The 19,725-nt window shown below is 39.4% G+C and overlaps 1 protein-coding gene across 2 annotated transcripts in view; it reads right to left on the reverse strand.

Moving 5' to 3' along the window:
- LOC126260796 (peripheral-type benzodiazepine receptor-associated protein 1-like) overlaps positions 1-18,659 on the reverse strand; it is a 36,267-nt gene extending 17,608 nt beyond the window's left edge. The window contains exons 1-3 of one of the 2 annotated variants that reach the window (XM_049958137.1): positions 18,374-18,659; positions 12,663-12,923; positions 6,378-6,467 (exon numbers count right to left, since the gene is read on the reverse strand). In XM_049958137.1, the coding sequence (XP_049814094.1) occupies positions 6,453-6,467; positions 12,663-12,923; positions 18,374-18,637 (540 nt within the window). In that variant the 5' untranslated portion in view covers positions 18,638-18,659 and the 3' untranslated portion in view covers positions 6,378-6,452. Of the gene's footprint in view, positions 1-6,377; positions 6,468-12,662; positions 12,924-18,373 lie in introns of those variants that run through there. The other variant, XM_049958136.1, reaches the window with a different exon arrangement.
- Positions 18,660-19,725: the final 1,066 nt, after the last annotated feature.

The following is a 19,725-nucleotide window of genomic DNA, read 5'->3' on the forward strand; positions in this document are numbered from 1 at the left end:
ATTAGACGACTGTGGAGAACTGTATCGAACGCCTTGTGGAAGTCAAGAAACACGGCATCTACCTGTGAACCTGTGTCTATGGCCCTCTGAGTCTCGTGGACGAATAGCGCGAGCTGGGTTTCACACGAGCATCTTTTTCGAAACCCATGCTGATTCCTACAGAGTAGATTTCTAGTCTCCAGAAAAGTCATTATACTCGAACATAATACGTGTTCCAAAATTCTACAACTGATCGACGTTAGAGATATAGGTCTATAGTTCTGCACATCTGTTCGATGTCCCTTCTTGAAAACGGGTATGACCTGTGCCCTTTTCAAATTCTTTGGAATGCTACACTCTTCTAGAGACCTACGGTACACCGCTGCGAGAAGGGGGGCAAGCTCCTTCACGTACTCTGTGTAAAATCGAACTGGTATCCCATCAGGTCCAGCAGCCTTTCCTCTTTTGAGTGATTTTAATTGTTTCTCTATCCCTCTGTCATCTATTTCAATATCTACCATTTTGTCATCTGTGCGACAATCTAGAGAAGGAACTACAGTGCAGTCTTCCTCTGTGAAACAGCTTTGGAAAAAGACATTTAGTATTTCGGCCTTTAGTCTGTCATCCTCTGTTTCAGTACCATTTTGGTCACAGATTGTCTGGACATTTTGTTTTGATCCACCTACAACTTTGACATAAGACCAAAATTTCTTAGGATTTTCTGCCAAGCCAGTACATAGAACTTTACTTTCGAATTCATTGAATGCCTCTCGCATAGCCCTCCTCACAATACATTTCGCTTTGCTTAATTTTTGTTTGTCTGCAAGGCTTTGGCTATGTTTATGTTTGCTGTGAAGTTCCCTTTGCTTCCGCACCAGTTCCCTAACTTGGTTGTTGTACCATGGTGTCTCTTTTCCATCTCTTACGATCTTGCTTGGCACGTACTCATCTAACACATATTGTACGATGGTTTTGAACTTTGTCCACTGATCCTCAATACTATCTGTACTTGAGACAAAACTTTTGTGTTGAGCCGTCAGGTACTCTGTAATCTGCTTTTTGTCACTTTTGCTAAACAGAAAAATCTTCCTACCTTTTTTAATATTTCTATTTACGGCTGAAATCATCGATGCAGTAACCGCTTTATGATCGCTGATTCCCTGTTCTGCGTTAACTGTTTCAAATAGTTCGGGTCTGTTTGTCACCAGAAGGTCTAATATGTTATCACCACGAGACGGTTCTCCATTTAACTGCTCAAGGTGGTGTTCAGATAAAGCACTTAAAAAATTTCACTGGATTCTTTGTCCCTGCCACCCGTTATGAACGTTTGAGTCTCCCAGTCTATATCCGGCAAATTAAAATCTCCACCCAGAACTATAACATGGTGGGGAAATCTACTCGAAATATTTTCCAAATTATCCTTCAGGTGCTCAGCCACAACAGCTGCTGAGCCAGGGGGCCTATAGAGACATCCAATTACCATGTGTGAGCCTGCTTTAATCATGACCTTCACCCAAATTATTTCACATTTCAGATCTCCGTCAGTTTCCTTCGATACTATTGCACTTCTTATCGCTAAAAACACACCTCCCCCTTCACTGTCCAGCCTTTCTCTGTGGTATACATTCCAATCTGAGTTCAGGATTTCATTACTGTTTACGTCTGGTGTCAGCCAACTTTCTGTCCCGAGTACTATATGGGCGTTGTGACCGTTTATTAATGAGAGCAGTTCTGGGACCTTTCTATAGACGCTCCTGTAGTTTACTATTAGCACATTAATATTGCTATTCCCTGTTGCATTTTGCCTACTCCTACCTTGCCGCGTCTCAGGAGGCGTCTTGTCGGGCCTAGGGAGGGAATTCTCTAACCTAAAAAATCCACATGTGCACTCCACATGTACTCCGCTACCCTTGTAGCCGCTTCCGGCGTGTAGTGCATGCCTGACCTATTCAGGGGGACCCTACATTTCTCCACTCGATAGCGGAGGTCGAGAAATTTGCACCCCAGATCTCTGCAGAATCATCTGAGCCTCTGGTTTAAGCCTTCCACTCGGCTCCAAACCAGAGGACCGCGATCGGTTCTGGGAATGATAGTACAAATAGTTAGTTCTGATTCCACCGCGTGAGTGAGGCTTTCCACCTTCACCAATTCCGCCAACCGCCTGTACGAAATGAGGATGACCTCAGGATGAAAGTTTGGTGCAGGAAGTGCACAATAAGGTGAGAGAAAACAAATGCTTTATGATTTCCTCCTTGTGGGATTACTTTCCTAATGTTTCTCATAGTGTTTTGTATGGCATTGTGACTGAGCACTTGAATTACTGAAAATTGTGTGCTCATTGGGTACTGAAAATGTTGATGGATGTGCACAAAACCATATGTTTAGACAGTGCACTGACTTTCCTTGAGTGGTACCACAATGATGGTGATGATTTCTTAAGCCAAATTGTTACAGGCGATGAAACATGGGTGGCCTATGTCACACCAGAATCAAAGCAACAGTCCATGGAATGGTGGCATTCAAAATCACCCAGAAAAGTGAAGTTTAAGCAAACAATTTCTGCCCAGAAAATCATGTGCACAGTTTTTTGGGACAGAAAAGGAGTATTGCTTGAGGAATTTCTGCCTCATAATGAGACAATCAATGCAGCAGATTACTGTACGACATTGCACAATCTGCGCCATTCAATTCAGAACAAAAGACGTGGCAAGTTGAGGAAGGGCATCGTTTTGCTGCAAGATAATGCCCATCCGCTTGTGGCGAATCAGACCAAAGATCTCATCATCACATCTTTTTGATGGGAAACTCTAGATCATCGTCTGTACAGCCCCGATTTTGTACCCAGTGACTACCAACTGTTCCTGAACTTGAAGAAACATCTGGGCAGTCAGCGTCTTCAAGATGATGACGAAGTCAAAACAATGCTGATGCATAGGTTAACAAGTCAGGCGCAGACTTCTATGAGGAGGGTATTCAAAAACTGGTACAACGTTATGACAAGTGCCTCAATATTGATGGAAATTATGTAGAAAAGTAGATTAAGGTACAGGCTTTCACGTAAAATAAAATCATTGTGATATTTTAGCACGTCTTTTTTAAATTTCAAAACAGTACTTACTTAAAAAACACACCTCGTACTTATCCACTGATAACAGGCAGCTACTTCGAATTAAAAGTGTACTGCATACAAGTGCAGGTTGTGATGTGTGAATGACAATATATGGAAGTTTGGGTCCGGCCACGAGCCATGCATGGATAGCCAAAGTGGTTGAAGCGAATGCTCGCATAAAGCAGGAAATCGAGGTTTGAGTCCCAATCCAGCACTGTGAATACATTTCACATATTACATGATGGCTGTTGTTGCTGCAGTGCCTGTTCCTTTGGACATGCATGTATGTCTAAATGAATACTGCATCGTACTTCTTAACAAGACAGGCACTGCAATATCATATCATACTGCATCATAATATTGTAAGTTATAACAAGATATCAAACAATATTTACACATGAACATGAATTTGAGCTTGTTAACCATTTTTTACTGTTAGAGGCAATTATTTGGAGCCATTTTTAATGGTCTAAGAAAACTGGTCTGTGAAATGTCATATAAGAATGGTGTCAAATATTCTTTTAACAAACAGAGACAAATGGCAGGTAAATGGTGAATGTACAGATTTCTCAAGACACAACCACAACTTTACCTAGTAACCATGAAGCCAGAGGCTTTAATAAGTTAAGAGTTTTTTTTATTATTATTGGAGTCAATTTATAAAAATCATAGCATCCAGCCTATCAATACGGATCTCAGTGTAAAAGTCAGTGGATAACAAAAGAATCTTTTATATTATAGTTTGAAAGATTTGTTCAGTATTCAGATTCATCACGCAGAAAGCCAGTCTTACTAATATTACATGGCCATTCATCACATGGAAAGAGCCTTGCTCTTTTTGAATTAGCCGGGATGAAAGATGTAATTATTCATCCCATCTCACTCATTGTCTGCAACTGTTGGACGTTGCATTTGTGGTGCCTTTGTACTCTTATTATGAACAAGACATCAGGCAATGGACATTCAAACAACCTGTTTGAGCAGTTTCAATATGTCAAGTAGTGAGACTGTTTGAGGATACACTTGCTCTTGTTGCAAACAGGTCTGAAAGGCTTGAAAAATACAGGCATATTTCCATCCAATAAAAGTATTTTCCCAGACCACTTGTTTGCCCAGCAGAAAACATCGACCAGCTAGCTCCTTTAGTTTCAAGAATCATAAGAGATGAAGCCACTGGCATAGTGCCTCAAACTGAAGATCCACAAGGCAAAGTGCCACAAAGGGAAGCATCAGATGCTGAGATATTTCAAGATGACAACTCCCAAGCCATGCCAATGTGCTCCTAGATAAAGTTTCTCAGTGTTCCACAACTGAAAAAATTTCAAAACCAAAAGATGAGTAGATCACTTTCCCTAGGACTTTATAAATGAAACTGGGTGGATTGGTTGTGGATGCTGGAACTTCTGGTATGCTGTCATAATTCTCTTTGTCATGAAAGCTACTAATGTGTCCTCCAAAGATTTACTTCATATAAAGTGCAATGAAAATCACCAACAGGGTGTGAGCATTTGGGTGTGTGTGTGTGTGTGCAAATGTGTGTACTTTTGCTAGAAAAAGAGAAAGGGCTTGAAAGCCAGTCTGAATACTGTTTCCTGTAGGATGTATGTGCCACACATCAGCCAGCTATAGGTGAGTGGTTGCCTTTCCTGTATTTTATGTGAGAACTATTATTTTAATATTTTCGATGACCTACTTTATATAGTGCAAACTTAGTGATTTAAGGACATTAATGTGATGGTCCAACAGAGAGTTAGAATCCAGATTTTAAATTGTAAGACATTTCTAGGGGCAGATGCAGACTCTGACCACTATTTATTGATTAGGTAGGAAATTAAGGAGACAGAACCCAGATAAGCTGAAAGAACCAGAGGTTTTTGAGAGTTTCAGAGGGAGCATTAGACAACAGTTGGATAGAACAGGGGAAAGGAATACAGGAGCAGATGAACAGGTAGCATTGAGAGATGAAATAGTGAGGGGCAGCAGATGATGAAACAGGTAAAAAGACAAGGCCAGGTAGAAACCTTGCATAACACAAGAGATAATGAATTTAATTAATGAAAGGAGAAAATTTAAAAATGCTGCAAATGAAGCAAGTGAAAGGGAACACAAACATGTAAAAAATGAGATTGACAGTAAGTGCAGAATAGCTAAGCAGGGATTGCTAGTGAACAGGTGTTAGAATTTAGAAGCCTATTTCACTAGGGGAGAGATAGATATCACTTGCAGGAAAACTAAAGAGGCCTTTGGGGGAAAAGAGAAACAGTTGTATGAATATCAAGAGCTGAGATGGCAAACCAGCCTAAGCAAAGAAGGGGAAGCTCAAAGTTGGAAGAAGTGTATAGAAGATCTGTAAAAGTGTGATGAACTTTAAGGCAGCATTATTACAAAGGAAAGTGGATGTAGATGAAGATGAAAGGAGAGATATGATACTCCAAGAAGAATTTGACAGCTCCCTGAAAGATCTAAATTGAAAAAAGGCCCTGAGGGCAGACGATATCCCTTCAGAACAACTGATAGCCTTGGGAGAGCCATCCATGACAGAACTCTTCCATCTGGCATTCAAAATGCATGAAACTGGTGAAATGCCAACTGACTTCCAGAATAATGTAGCAGTTCCAATTCCAAAGAAAACAGTTGCTTAGTGAACTGTCAGTCTAATAAGTCATGGTTGCAAATCACTAAGACAAACTATTTACAGAAGAATGGAAAGACTGATAGAAGCTGACCTCTGTGAAGATCAGTTTGGATTCTGGAGAAATGTAGGGACACACAAGGCAATACTGGCCCTGTGACTTATCTTAGAAGATATGGTAAGAAAAAGCAAATGTATATTTGTAGTATTTGTAGACTTAGAGACAGCCTTTGACAATGTTGGCTGGAATACTCTCTCTTTGAAATTTTGAAGGTAGCATGGGTAAAATACAGTGAGCAAAACACAATTTATAACTTGCACAGAAACCAGACAGTAGTTATAAGAATTGAAGGGCATGAAAGGGAAGGCTTAGTTGAGAAGGGACTGAGATAGGGGTCTATCCTTGATGTTATTCAGTCTGAACGTCTGTAGACGTCTCTCCATTGAGAACAACATGCTGTGTTCTGTTTGCTAAAAACTCTTCAATCCAGCCACACAGCTGGTCTGATATTCCATAGATTCTTACTTTGTTTATCAGGCGACAGTGCGGAACTGTATCGAATGCCTTCCGGAAGTCAAGGAAAATGGCATCACTTGGTGTAGTTGGTACAACGGATCAACAGCATTACAAGAAAGTTCTGGAAAAGATCTCCTGCCTCAGTTGGAGTGATGGTTTCCTGGTGATGATTTTTTTCATGCACAATGGAACCTCGTATCATAGCACCAAGTCAATCACACAATTCTTGGCTGAAAATTGTGTAAAAACGTTATCATAGGCTGTGAATAGCACAGTAGACAGTCTGTGGGTATTTATGAAGCAAACATTAAAGAAAATCACATTACAACAAATGTGAAACTCATTATCTTACAGAAATATGGCACTCTGATATATAAATCAAGAATATTTGCCCAGCTGTAGTAGGAAGGACACCAACACGAACTGCAGTGCTGATAAAGCCAAAATTCATGTACAAAACTATTAATGCAACATTTAACTGTAAAAAAGAGTATGTAACACGAAATTGATCTTTTTAATAAATATTCTGCTTGAGTCTAATAATACTCATTCCTCTATACCTTTCCAGGAAACCAAGAGGACTTCAATATAAGCAGATCCATTGACTCCAACTTGTGTTTTTTAATGTAGGCTTAATCACAGAGGGTGACAATTGCCATTCCGTGGAACACTTGTAGATAAGCTTTTGAGGCTACTGATCACAGAATCTGGTTGAGTAAACTGAAATGTTTAAGCATTAAGGGACCAAAATATGTGTGGTCAAGCTTGTACCTAGAGAACAGAAAACATATAACTGAACTTACATAGCAAGATAGGATGGTACCAATGAAGTATGAAAGTGGTTGCCACAGGATTAAGTAATAAAAAAAATGGCTTTTCTCGGCCCCCACCACAGCCACTATTTCTGCAACTTGTTCACATTCCCTTCATAGTCCTTAGTTGGCAGAAACTGGATCCTGGCCAGGCAGACTCTCCTACTGTATTAAAGCAAAGCCCCAGTTCTATCAATGGATGACTGAACAAAATCTGAAGGAGGTGACAAAAGTTCAGTAAGTTCCTAAAGGAGGAATATTAATGACTGAAAGAAGGGACTCAAGGCACTGAAACTTTAAAGAACCTATATGTGAAGAAATCCCAATAATGAAAAGAGATTGAAGAAGATGCAGTCCTCCAGGCAAATATATTTCACTCAATGGTTTCCAACTTCTGCCAACAAATAAAGCTGTTTATTAATAATAGCTGTGTACTCCACTGTTAAATCTTTACATTTTTAATGCCATATTTTTTGAGAAGTATAATGTACATTGATAAAAATGTCTGAAAATCAGAAAAAATTGCTAGAAAAATTGTTAAAAATAGGACATGTAATTTAAATTGACTGATGAAGCAAATATCAATGTATCACTGTTATTATTACTAAGTCAAAATCATTCACTGGCCATGGCCACACAGACTGTGTCACATATTACTGATTATATATGAAAACCACTACTAAAACTAAGATAACAGACAAGAAGCATTACACAACACTGAAGTTATAAACAATGGTTATAAACAACCATTTACAGCTGTTCAATGTTTCCAGTTTGTGGCTTCACATGTGATGGTATCATGAAGATCACTCTACAGTTCCACTTGTAGAGAAAAATTTATTTACAGACTAAAGTGTCTGTTGTTTGAGCACACACAACAGTCTAACTCTGAACATCCTCAGTGGAAATATTTGAACACCTGGTAGTGGGTAGTCGAACATCAAGCACTGCTGTAGGAAAACTGTCCAGTGTCTTACTTAGCAAGAGGTTAGAATGTCAATGTCGACCTTATTTTGTGTGTTGTAGTTATGAATCTCCAGTCTCTTGTGGAAGGATCCTTGATTTTCTTTTATATAGCCAAGAGAATTGTGAACATACTGGCTAAATTTTATCATTATTTTTAACTGCTTGAAAATGGGTCTACAATGGTCAAAATTTTTAGTGGAAGATATTATGATTAAGTACTGATCTGTTATCACATATCTGAGCTTCTTGAGGAGGTAAATTGCCCTTGAGAGCTCAGAACATACATGTGCAGTGTGTTCAGTCCATGCCAGCTTATTATCAATTGTCTTTTGCCAATTGTCAATTGGTCTTTCCTTCTCATCCTATCCATTAAGTTTCCCCTGATCCAGGGTTCTGGGCAACTTTTGCAACTCTACCCCTTTTCCTAAACCTCTTGAGTTCCTTTCCCTTCACCCCTCTTCCTTCCCCTTCAACCATTCTGCAGGAAGAAGCAGACATTGGCTCTGAAAGCTTGCATAAGTGAAACGTTTTTTTATATGTGTGTTCTCCTGCTGCCATTTAGTGAGTAATTTTTTTTTATCTATCCAATTACATTTTACTATCAGCTGTGACTCCCAGGAGCTTGACACTATCAACATTTGCTATGGATTCACAGTCACCAAGGCAGCATAATATTTTCTGGGTTATATCTTCATTTAATTCCAGGTTATTTGCTTTGGACCACTTTTTGTCTACTTCAGACAAAATTTCAGCATCCTTTAGTGCCTCAGCTGAATTTATAACCTTAGTCATTAATGTTGTATCGTCTGCAAAGAGCAGGGTATGACCATCACAACTTAAGTTGTTGACAAATATTAAAAAGCGCAGAGAGCCGAATACAGAGCCCTATGGTATCCCATGTTCGAGTGCCATTTCATGAGACATCACTCCCTTGATACAAACACTCTGCCACCTGTCTCGTAGGCAAGATGACAGAGTCTCAAAAAGACACCCTTTACATTATAAGATTTATTTTTCTGACAATATCTTATGACAGATGTAATCAAATTCCTTGCCTAGATCACAAAGAATTAAAGCCATGCAGTTCTTTTATTACAGTTTCAATCACTTTTGCTAGTATAGGTGTTATAGAAGCTGACCTAGAATAGATGGACTGTTAGGATCACACTGGTCCTGTCTTTCCCAATTTTAAGAAGTCTGGAAAAGTACCAACCTCAAGGGTTAATGACAGCAGCCAAAGGTTCAGCAATACCAGATACAGTATCCTTCAGAACAGCACCTGACATGCCATATATATCTGTGCTAGCAGAGTGTTTACTACTTTTTGCAATTTTTACTTTGTCCTCTGGAAGAACTTTCCTCCACCTGGTCAAGGTACAACAATTGCTTCTGCCTGTAATATCAATTTCTAAATCTGGTACTTGAGCTACATTATTCTCAATAACATTAATAAACTGTTTGTTAAAATCATCAGGGCTCCTAGAATTTAATGGGGCAAAGGGGGTTAACCAGTTCCCAGTCCGCTTTGGGTGGGTTGAGATCTTCAGATATGAACTTAACATTACATACCGTCTTGGCTGCTTCTACTTCCTTCCTGTAGATTCTTTTAGCTTTCACATAATATGAGTGAAACACATCTTTGGCCCCGGCATCTGTTGCTGTTTTAACTGGGTTATTTAGCAGCAAACCAACACACTTTATGTTTTCTGGCTTGGGAAGGGACCATGATTTGTCTATCCCTATTTTTTTTTCTATTTTTTTGTTTATCGAAGCTCAGGGCAGTAAGGTCCAACTGCAGGAAATAGCAATCTCTGTTGGGATGTGTAATGAGGGTATGGAGGAGGCATGGGTTCCTCAATGCCTGGAGATGGCAGTGGCTGCTATGTGTGTGTGTGTGTGTGTGTGTGTGTGTGTGTGTGTGTGTTTGAGTGAGTTGTTTGTGTATGAATGTATGCGGGTTTTTCTAAATCTAATGAAGGACTTTGTTCAATAGCTTAATCCTCTATGTGGTGGGTAGGAATCCATTCAAACCCACATTGCTGTTATTCCATCCCAGATTTTCCACTGTTTAAATAATCTGGAATGAACGATGAATGTAACAATCCGATTAGCTACTTGTTTGTAACCAAGGACTCCAATGGAGTATTGCAGAATGAAGGCTTTCACGACCGGGTGACATGGCTGTTGATATACTTTCCGGTATGTGAGGTCGTGGTCCAAGAACTTTTCTGCTCCTTACGTTTCGTCCAGAACTGCGCTGGACTTCCTCAGAGGCGCTGCTCCGCTGAGTCTTGCCGACAAGACTCAGTGGAGCAGCGCCTCTGAGGAAGTCCAGCGCAGTTCTGGATGAAACGTAAGGAGCAGAAAAGTTCTTGGACCATGACCTCACATCCCGGAAAGTACACTCCTGGAAATTGAAATAAGAACACCATGAAGTCATTGTCCCAGGAAGGTGAAACTTTATTGACACATTCCTGGGGTCAGATACATCACATGATCACACTGACAGAACCACAGGCACATAGACACAGGCAACAGAGCATGCACAATGTCGGCACTAGTACAGTGTATATCCACCTTTCGCAGCAATGCAGGCTGCTATTCTCCCATGGAGACGATCGTAGAGATGCTGGATGTAGTCCTGTGGAACGGCTTGCCATGCCATTTCCACCTGGCGCCTCAGTTGGACCAGCGTTCGTGCTGGACGTGCAGACCGTGTGAGACGACACTTCATCCAGTCCCAAACATGCTCAATGGGGGACAGATCCGGAGATCTTGCTGGCCAGGGTAGTTGACTTACACCTTCTAGAGCATGTTGGGTGGCACGGGATACATGCGGACGTGCATTGTCCTGTTGGAACAGCAAGTTCCCTTGCCGGTCTAGGAATGGTAGAATGATGGGTTCGATGACGGTTTGGATGTACCGTGCACTATTCAGTGTCCCCTCGACGATCACCAGTGGTGTACGGCCAGTGTAGGAGATCGCTCCCCACACCATGATGCCGGGTGTTGGCCCTGTGTGCCTCGGTCGTATGCAGTCCTGATTGTGGCGCTCACCTGCACGGCGCCAAACACGCATACGACCATCATTGGCACCAAGGCAGAAGCGACTCTCATCGCTGAAGACGACACGTCTCCATTCGTCCCTCCATTCACGCCTGTCGCGACACCACTGGAGGCGGGCTGCACGATGTTGGGGCGTGAGCGGAAGACGGCCTAACGGTGTGTGGGACCGTAGCCCAGCTTCATGGAGACGGTTGCGAATGGTCCTCGCCGATACCCCAGGAGCAACAGTGTCCCTAATTTGCTGGGAAGTGGCGGTGCGGTCCCCTACGGCACTGCGTAGGATCCTACGGTCTTGGCGTGCATCCGTGCGTCGCTGCGGTCCGGTCCCAGGTCGACGGGCACGTGCACCTTCCGCCGACCACTGGCGACAACATCGATGTACTGTGGAGACCTCACGCCCCACGTGTTGAGCAATTCGGCGGTACGTCCACCCGGCCTCCCGCATGCCCACTATACGCCCTCGCTCAAAGTCCGTCAACTGCACATACGGTTCACGTCCACGCTGTCGCGGCATGCTACCAGTGTTAAAGACTGCGATGGAGCTCCGTATGCCACGGCAAACTGGCTGACACTGACGGCGGTGGTGCACAAATGCTGCGCAGCTAGCGCCATTCGACGGCCAACACCGCGGTTCCTGGTGTGTCCGCTGTGCCGTGCGTGTGATCATTGCTTGTACAGCGCTCTCGCAGTGTCCGGAGCAAGTATGGTGGGTCTGACACACCGGTGTCAATGTGTTCTTTTTTCCATTTCCAGGAGTGTATATCAACATCCAATGGAGTATATTTTACAAACAGTTGTAAAACTCTTGAAATCTGGAAGGGCCATATTCAAGAACTATATGGCAGAAAGAACACACCATAAGTAAATATTGAAAATTTTGTTTGATTAATGATTGAATAAATCATGCACAGTTACCAATTTTTAATTCCATAACACAAAATAGGAAGTGTTCATAAAATATCACAAAATTTTGTATCATCTTTGTTTCCATGTGGAAACACTGTTAATTCAAGGGCAACTGTTGTCAAAAAAACTTACAATTACTTAATGTGAGCAAGATACCAGAACTGACTTTTTTATTTAAGTAATGATCACATGTAACACTAGTGTGTCTGAGTCAATGTGAAACTGAGAAATCAAACTGTCTTTCCCAGTTTATTTGTGTGACACTCTCCCCTCCACCTCCCCAATTCCCCCCTCATGATACTGTACCAATCAGTACAACGCTGCTGTTCATGCACTCAGATAACATTTGCAATGAGTTGATTTCAAACACCATGCAGCTATGAAAATTTAGGTTTAATCTGATATCTAAAAGCTATTTAATGTGAAAAACCAGATGATTCGTTTAATAAGACCATGGTCAGTTCCTTCCTTTTCCCCTGCCAAACTGAAGTAGTACTCCATTTCCAATGCCAATGAAACATTAAAATACAACCTTCCTTCCTTTTATTTCTGTTCCAGCAGTATTCCTCTTCAAACATTGGGTTCTAAATAACTGAACTCAATATCATATAGTGAAGGTAAGGCACAAAATAATACATCTCTTGATTTTGCTACTTGCAACATAATGAAACTTACATCATAGCCTGAAAGATTTGCAGAAGTTGATGGGACTTGCCACCCAAGCAGCAAGCTGTCAGCTCCTATTTTTCGCACAATCTTGAAATCACCTGGGCAAGTACATGTTGTAATAGGTACTTGTAGAGATAATGGTGCTGTAGCTACACATGCACGTTCTTCTTTTGCAGGAGGAAGAGACAAAGCCATTGATGTGGGCTTGGAATCCCCAGAGCATGAACATGGACCAGTAGGCCCAGGAGTGAGTTGTGGAAACTGTGCCTATTAAACAGAATAAACAACATGTTTAGTAAATTTAATTGCATTGACTTGAAATTAACACATTAAGAAATTTTATGAACACATATTTGTAATGATATACACACTGCATTACAAATTGTTATGTACAATTTTTCTGTACATCAGAATCCACTGTGTTAGCTATTGAATATCTTTTTTATTTCTGTAATTCTCTGTTTTTTTTTTTTTTTTTTCTCGCCCAAATTAAACTGCATCCATTTCTACAACTAATACTGGAGTTACTGTCAGTGCATATTGAAGAGTATGATTATTTTCAAAACCACACATGCACTCAACTCTTTCACTACCATGAATGCATTTAGATGCAGCACTGTATTTTCCCACAGGCGCTGTGGTTGTCTTAACACTCATCAGTTAAGGTTGTTTAGTTGCAATATTACGGATACTGTTTTCTCATTATTCTGTTCTACACAACATTGCAGCACTGTGAAGAAAATGACATATCATTACATTTACAAAGAGAAAGAAATCCTAGAAGCAGTTGGAATGACAGTTAAAACTGATATCTTGTATCAAATCATAAATTGTAGTGAATCTTCTACAGAATCTCAAAGTAACAATCTTGGACCATACACTTCAGCATGCACAGCACATCACACTATTCCTCCTTCTGTGCCAGCAGTTTACGAGTTCTTCAGAGTCTGAAATAGATGCTAAAATCCTTGAGAAATGAGCATGCTTCGGCAACATGTTTTATTGACAAAACATTTTTACCAATTTTCAGAAGTATTTTATGATGTAACTTCCATATGAAAATATCATGTAGGTAGTTGTCATATTTGGTGATATTGACTTATTGATGTTTATAGTAAATTAAACCAATCAATTACACTCAGACATCAAGGCAAATATGCAGGACTCAGCAAATTCTTGGTTGCACAAGCAGAGAGATACAGGATTTGACAAACTTTATTGTTTCACAAATTGCTTTCTTCTCATAGTTGAAGCCAACTGTCTGTTATGTTATTATTGAGAATGCTTCACATCTCTGTCAACTCTACCAGTACTGGAGGGGACAGATCATTCAAAACTAGGAGAAGTTTGTGAGCAATGCCACACCGAATTCTATTTTCAGTAAACACTCTTAAGTGAAAAAGGACATTTTGATATTTTCTGTTACACAATTTTTTCATTGAAATGAAGTATTTTTTAAAGTTAACAACTGGTATTCAAGAGCTGACATAATTTTCTGATTTCACAACCACAGAACCATAAAATTTGGTAGGATATGTATGAAAGAATGCATCATATCAAAACTACAGAAGAAACTAAATCCAAAAGATAACCTTTTATGTCAACTGATATGCCTCTTGTGAGTAAAGCTGCACAACACAAGAGAAGCATGCATGTTGAATACCCACAGCACCACAGATAGGATTAAGATGAAAAAGATTGACAGAAAGCCTAGTAAAAAAAGAAAATCTAGATATTGCAAGAAAATATCTGTCAAGAGCAACACAAGAAAACCAGTGATTTTGACTGTCTGTTGCATTACAGAAACACTTGAGATGGAAAATATGGATATGCTGGATGGCATGACAATCAAGCTAAGAAATGCAAGATAATCATGGACTTGACATCTGCAGCATCAAAGATATATCTGAGATGGAAAATCAGAAAGGAGAAATGATGAAAACAAGAATTTGCAATTTATTGATTAAATCTTGAGTATAGGTAAATTGCTCTCTATGACATGCCACGATCTCAGAGTGTCTAGGACTGTAAAATGATACGGAAAGTTCACTTTTTACTTTCTGATGCCATCTGCTTTTATTACTCAGTCTACCCATTGGACATTAACGACAGAGTTTCTTCTACTTCTGTTAAGCGTTCCAATACACTCATGTTCAGAAAAAAAAAAAAACAGAATGCCTTAAATGACTAAAGGTAGGACATTCATATTCACAGGACATACACATTAGTATGTCCTACACAAATGATTAGCATTTCAGTCACCTTAGTTCAGCATGTATCCTGTTGGCTAGTAGCCATAGGGTCCGCCATTGTCTCTAATAACTTGTTCCATGCATGCTGGCATTGACACATATAGGGTGTGAATGATGTCCTATGGTATAAAAATCCATGCTACAGTCACCTGGTTTCAAAGTTCATATTTTATGCTCAGCATTGGATCACAGCACTGCACCTGTCATTTTGCCATCACCCATACTATTTCAATTGGCGACAAGACTGGTGATCTGTCAGGCCAGGGCAAAAGGCTGACATCCTGTCACATTTAGCAACATGCAGTCATGCACTGACTTGCTGAAAAATGGCATCTAGAGTGTTGTGCAAAAAAGGTATGCCTATGGGTCAGAGGATGTCATTCACCCACTGTATACCTTGTGTGAATGCTGTCACTGTAATGCCGCTCTCCGTGTCTGTGGTGAAGCAAAATGCGACCGTTGTTTTCAAACAAACAGAACCGGGATTCATTCGAAAACTCCTATCTGGTGCCAATCTATACACCACTGCTGTCTAGCATGTTTCTGCACATTCGTCAAAAGGTAGGCAGAAAAATGGACAATGCACAAGTAATCTGTACCATAATAAATGGCAATGCACTGTCACCCCTGGCAGTGTATGATCTATTACACTGTTCCACTGGAGCCAAGGAGGGCGCAGATCTGTCCAGCAGTTCCATTAGGATGAGTTGTCAGTCTTCTCGGGGAGTGATGTGGGTGGGCAACGTGACCCATCTCGCCATGTTCTACAGCCTTCTGTGAGCCATTCTGCAGACACATGTTGCATTGCCAAAACACTTGGTCTTACACGAGCAGCAATTTCCCAGATGAATGCATCACGTTCTCTCATACCAATAATGCACCCTCTTTCAAAACTCACTGATTTGACAGTATGGTTAGCACATACATCTGCAAGGCATCCTGAATATCTGCTCAAGTTACACTGATCCATTTCCTTCTATGTATAGCAATAATGAGAGCCACAGGCACATTTTACTGGTGGATGGTATTGTGCCAGGATATCGATGTTGATCAAACCTGTGAGCCACCGCCGTTCAAATACTAATCATTTCTGCAGGACATACTAATGTACAAGTCCTGTGAATGCAAACGGACTCTCTAGTTGTTCAAGGTGCTCTGTTTTTTCTGAACATGAGTGTAAAAACTTTTGTAACAGAAGAGAGAAAAGCTGTTCTGATGATAAGACTCATTTACATTTTATTGAAGTAAATTTTTTAAATATGTTTGAAAGAAAATATGTCAAGAAATGTGCTAATGCATAGGAGAAAAGTACTCTCAAATCACAAGGTACGCCAAGAAACAATGTACAAGGAGAACAAATGAATGAAAGTAATGTAAAACTGTTAGTACGAGCTTAGCTACTGATCAAACTAGATGTTTGTACTCACTTTTACATCGTACAAGTTTGTTGCAATTCAAAAATACAGGAATCGTTTAATTTATTGAGGATAAGAAGATAAATAAACAATAGATCATTATGATAAAAAGGTACTCTTACTACACAAAATGTTGAAAATCAAAGCTGCAATTATCAGAGAAATAAAATAAAAGAAGACTTTGTTGGATATTACACAGTTGTTGGTTTCAAAAATTCAGAGAGGAGAAGAGATTTCCTGAAAAGCAAACACTGATCATTTTAACTTTGACTTTAATGCTCAGAATCACCTTTCTCAATATCCCAATGTTTGCCAGAATTTATCTCATTTTTCCAACTTGGTCATTATCCAAGATAAGTTGCAGAAAGTACTATTTCTTTTGTTTTTTTTTTTTACTTATATTGGAAGAGTCCCTCTCAGTATGCTGAGAGTAAGTCCAAATAGTGATTATGATGTTCAGTGATTCTCTTGTAGCATCTTGTATTATTTTTTCGAATTTCTTTGATGTTAACTAAATTTTCAAGTGAGTGTGCAACTCATTTTTTAATCTTCCTCATCTCTGACACTAATACTACTTAGTAGCAATCCCAGACTGATAAAACTGTTCAAAAAAATCAAACAAGGTTTTTGTAAGCAACCTTTCTTCATAGGTGAATCACATTTCCTTAGCTACTTTCTGATAAATCTCAATTCTACCACATGCCTTCCCCATGGCTAGATTTGTGTGGTAGTTGCATCTTAAACAGCTGAAAGAGATACTCTCAGATAAGTGATGATTGTGACTGGTTCCAATGTTTGCTGATCATATAGTGAAATGATGTTGGATCTTTTCATCTTTTTGTAACCATTACATTGCATTTATTTATGCTCATCAACAGCTGCAGTCTTTATACCAACCACTGATCAAGTTTTCTGGCTATTTTTATCAATTTTCTAAGAATATGATTTCGATGCGATTTATGTTACATGATCTGAACCTTCTTTCAGTCTTTTGACTGCTTTGCAATCCATTTATACACAAAGTGTACAAAAATATACTAAAAATATATCAATGAAAATAATCATTTTTGAAAATATGATGTAATGAAGTTGATAAAAAAATCTGTTCACCAAGTGGCAGCAAGAGAACACATATAAAAGGGCATTTAAATTTAAGATTACAGAGCCAAAAACTCCTCCTTTTGTCAGAAGGGTTGAAGAGGAAGGAGTAGATGTGACAGAAAATGACTGGCAAGGTTTAGGAAATGGGAAGATTTCAGAAAAGTCACCCAGACCCCAAGTCAGGGGACACTTACTGGACAGGCAGAGAAGTAGTTTAATATTACTGCATAGACAACTATGTCAATAATCAGTATATTGCCACATTTTTCTTTGACACAGTATCTATAATTGTAAACTGACTTATTCCACGTTGTAGCAAAAGACTGCCATTGCAATCCATAGAACTTAAAAATAGCTAACTAGCAGATGAGAAATGTTCAATTTAAATTTTTTGTTTACTCTAAAAAGAATTCTGCCACGATATCAATGTCCTTTTTACAACATAGAGAGTCTATTCCCAATTTTAACTAACTTATCATATAAACAATGGAAAATCCAGGATGGAACAACAACAGTATTACCAAAGGAATAGACTGCTACTCACTAATAGGGGAGGCACTGAGTCACAGACTGGCACAATGAAAAACTGCTGAACATAAGTTTCTGGATGAAAATGCCTAATTCAGACTACAGTGGCTAGGCACAGTGACCATATGTACGTGAATTGCGTATGTGTGATTGTATGTGTGTTTTCTATTTTTGACTAAGGCCTTTTCTCTCTGAAAGCTCATATGTTAAGCAGTCTTTTCATTGTGCCTGTTTGCTACTCAGTACTCCTCTTTGAGATAAGTGGCAATCTGTTCTTTTCATAATATTGTTATCAAATAAACAGTTATACTCCTTCCTCTTCTTGAGTAGAAACTAATAAAAAAAAGTCTTATTTTGAAAAAGCAGAGATCATCTATTGCATAACTTGATAAATTTTAGTCAACTAAGAAAGGGTACTTACTTCAGGTGTAAGGTACTCAACAACTTGTGATCGTGTGTAGTCTGGCTGAGGCAATTCTGGTGATGCAATTCGTGTTTTCAGCTCGTTCCATATGCCACTCTGGGCACGAGCTCGCAGCTCTTCCACCATAGCACCTATCATATGATCTTTAAGTTTGCATTTGTCTTGAAGAGAGGAGATTGCAGCTTGCAGTTCTGAGGGAGAAGGTCGAGCACCAGGCCCTATTGCAACAGGTTTTGTATAGTCTTCTTCAGCCATAACCATTTCAGGAAACTGTGATGGCTCCACACCCAATTTCCCTTCCAAACGTGTTTGTTGTTGCTGCAGTTGCGACAGCAGCGTCTTGATTTCAATGATTTCTTTTGACTTCATGAAAGGGAAAAATGAATATTTGTTAATTGCACACTGAAGTGATATTACTGATACAAATACTGATGCTATCAATAAAATATTTATGACTTGTCTTTTGCTTTCTTCCTTAAAGAAAAGGATAAAGCAAATGGATAATTCTCTTTTGACATTAATTGCAGACGTGTGGCTGGTGTAAGAATAATTTACTTTGAAGCACTTTCTGCAACAGTGTTATGTTATAAATGAATTAATATGTATCAACAATATGTACAATATGCATATTAGCATTTTAAGCATATAGTCGTATTATCTTAAAAAATTATTCTTTCCAGCTTGTGACAAAATGTGTATTTTAATTAGTGTAAAGCACTGTGATCAACAATTTCCAGCTGCACACTGTTTAAGGAATACAAGCTTTAAAGAAAGACAATCTTCGAACTCATACAATAATAGAAAGCAATTTCCCAGCCAAGCCATGAGCTCCTATTTCATTAAGATGATCTGTTAATCCTTAGTCCTCAGTAATATGATACTAATGATTTGATGCTTTGTCTGTGCAAGTGAATAAATACAATTTGTGTTGGAAAAGTATGTCTACAGTTAGCATACTGTTACAATAAATGTTAACAGGACTGGAGGAGGAAGAACGGTCCCACTAGCAGGAAAACAAGGATGTACACTGATACATAAGGTGTTTTAATAAATCAAGGCAAAACGTGTATAGCAGCATTTACTCTGTTGAACACAGACATAATCTCAAAATGTTTAAAACAGGTAAGTATAAGTTCTACCAAAATTGTTATACATACACCACAAGGATTATATTGATGAGGAAATGAAAAGGAATTTTTTTTTTCAAAACATATGACACATTACATAAAAATCATATAACATGTAAAACAGAACTCATGGGAACAAACTCTCCAACCTAAATGGCACTTTAGCATGGGTGACAGTTGGAAAACTGATTTAAATTACAGTGCACAAGAAACACCAAGCAG

The sequence above is a fragment of the Schistocerca nitens genome, chromosome 5 (genome assembly GCF_023898315.1).
Source record: "Schistocerca nitens isolate TAMUIC-IGC-003100 chromosome 5, iqSchNite1.1, whole genome shotgun sequence".
NCBI lineage: Eukaryota > Metazoa > Arthropoda > Insecta > Orthoptera > Acrididae > Schistocerca > Schistocerca nitens.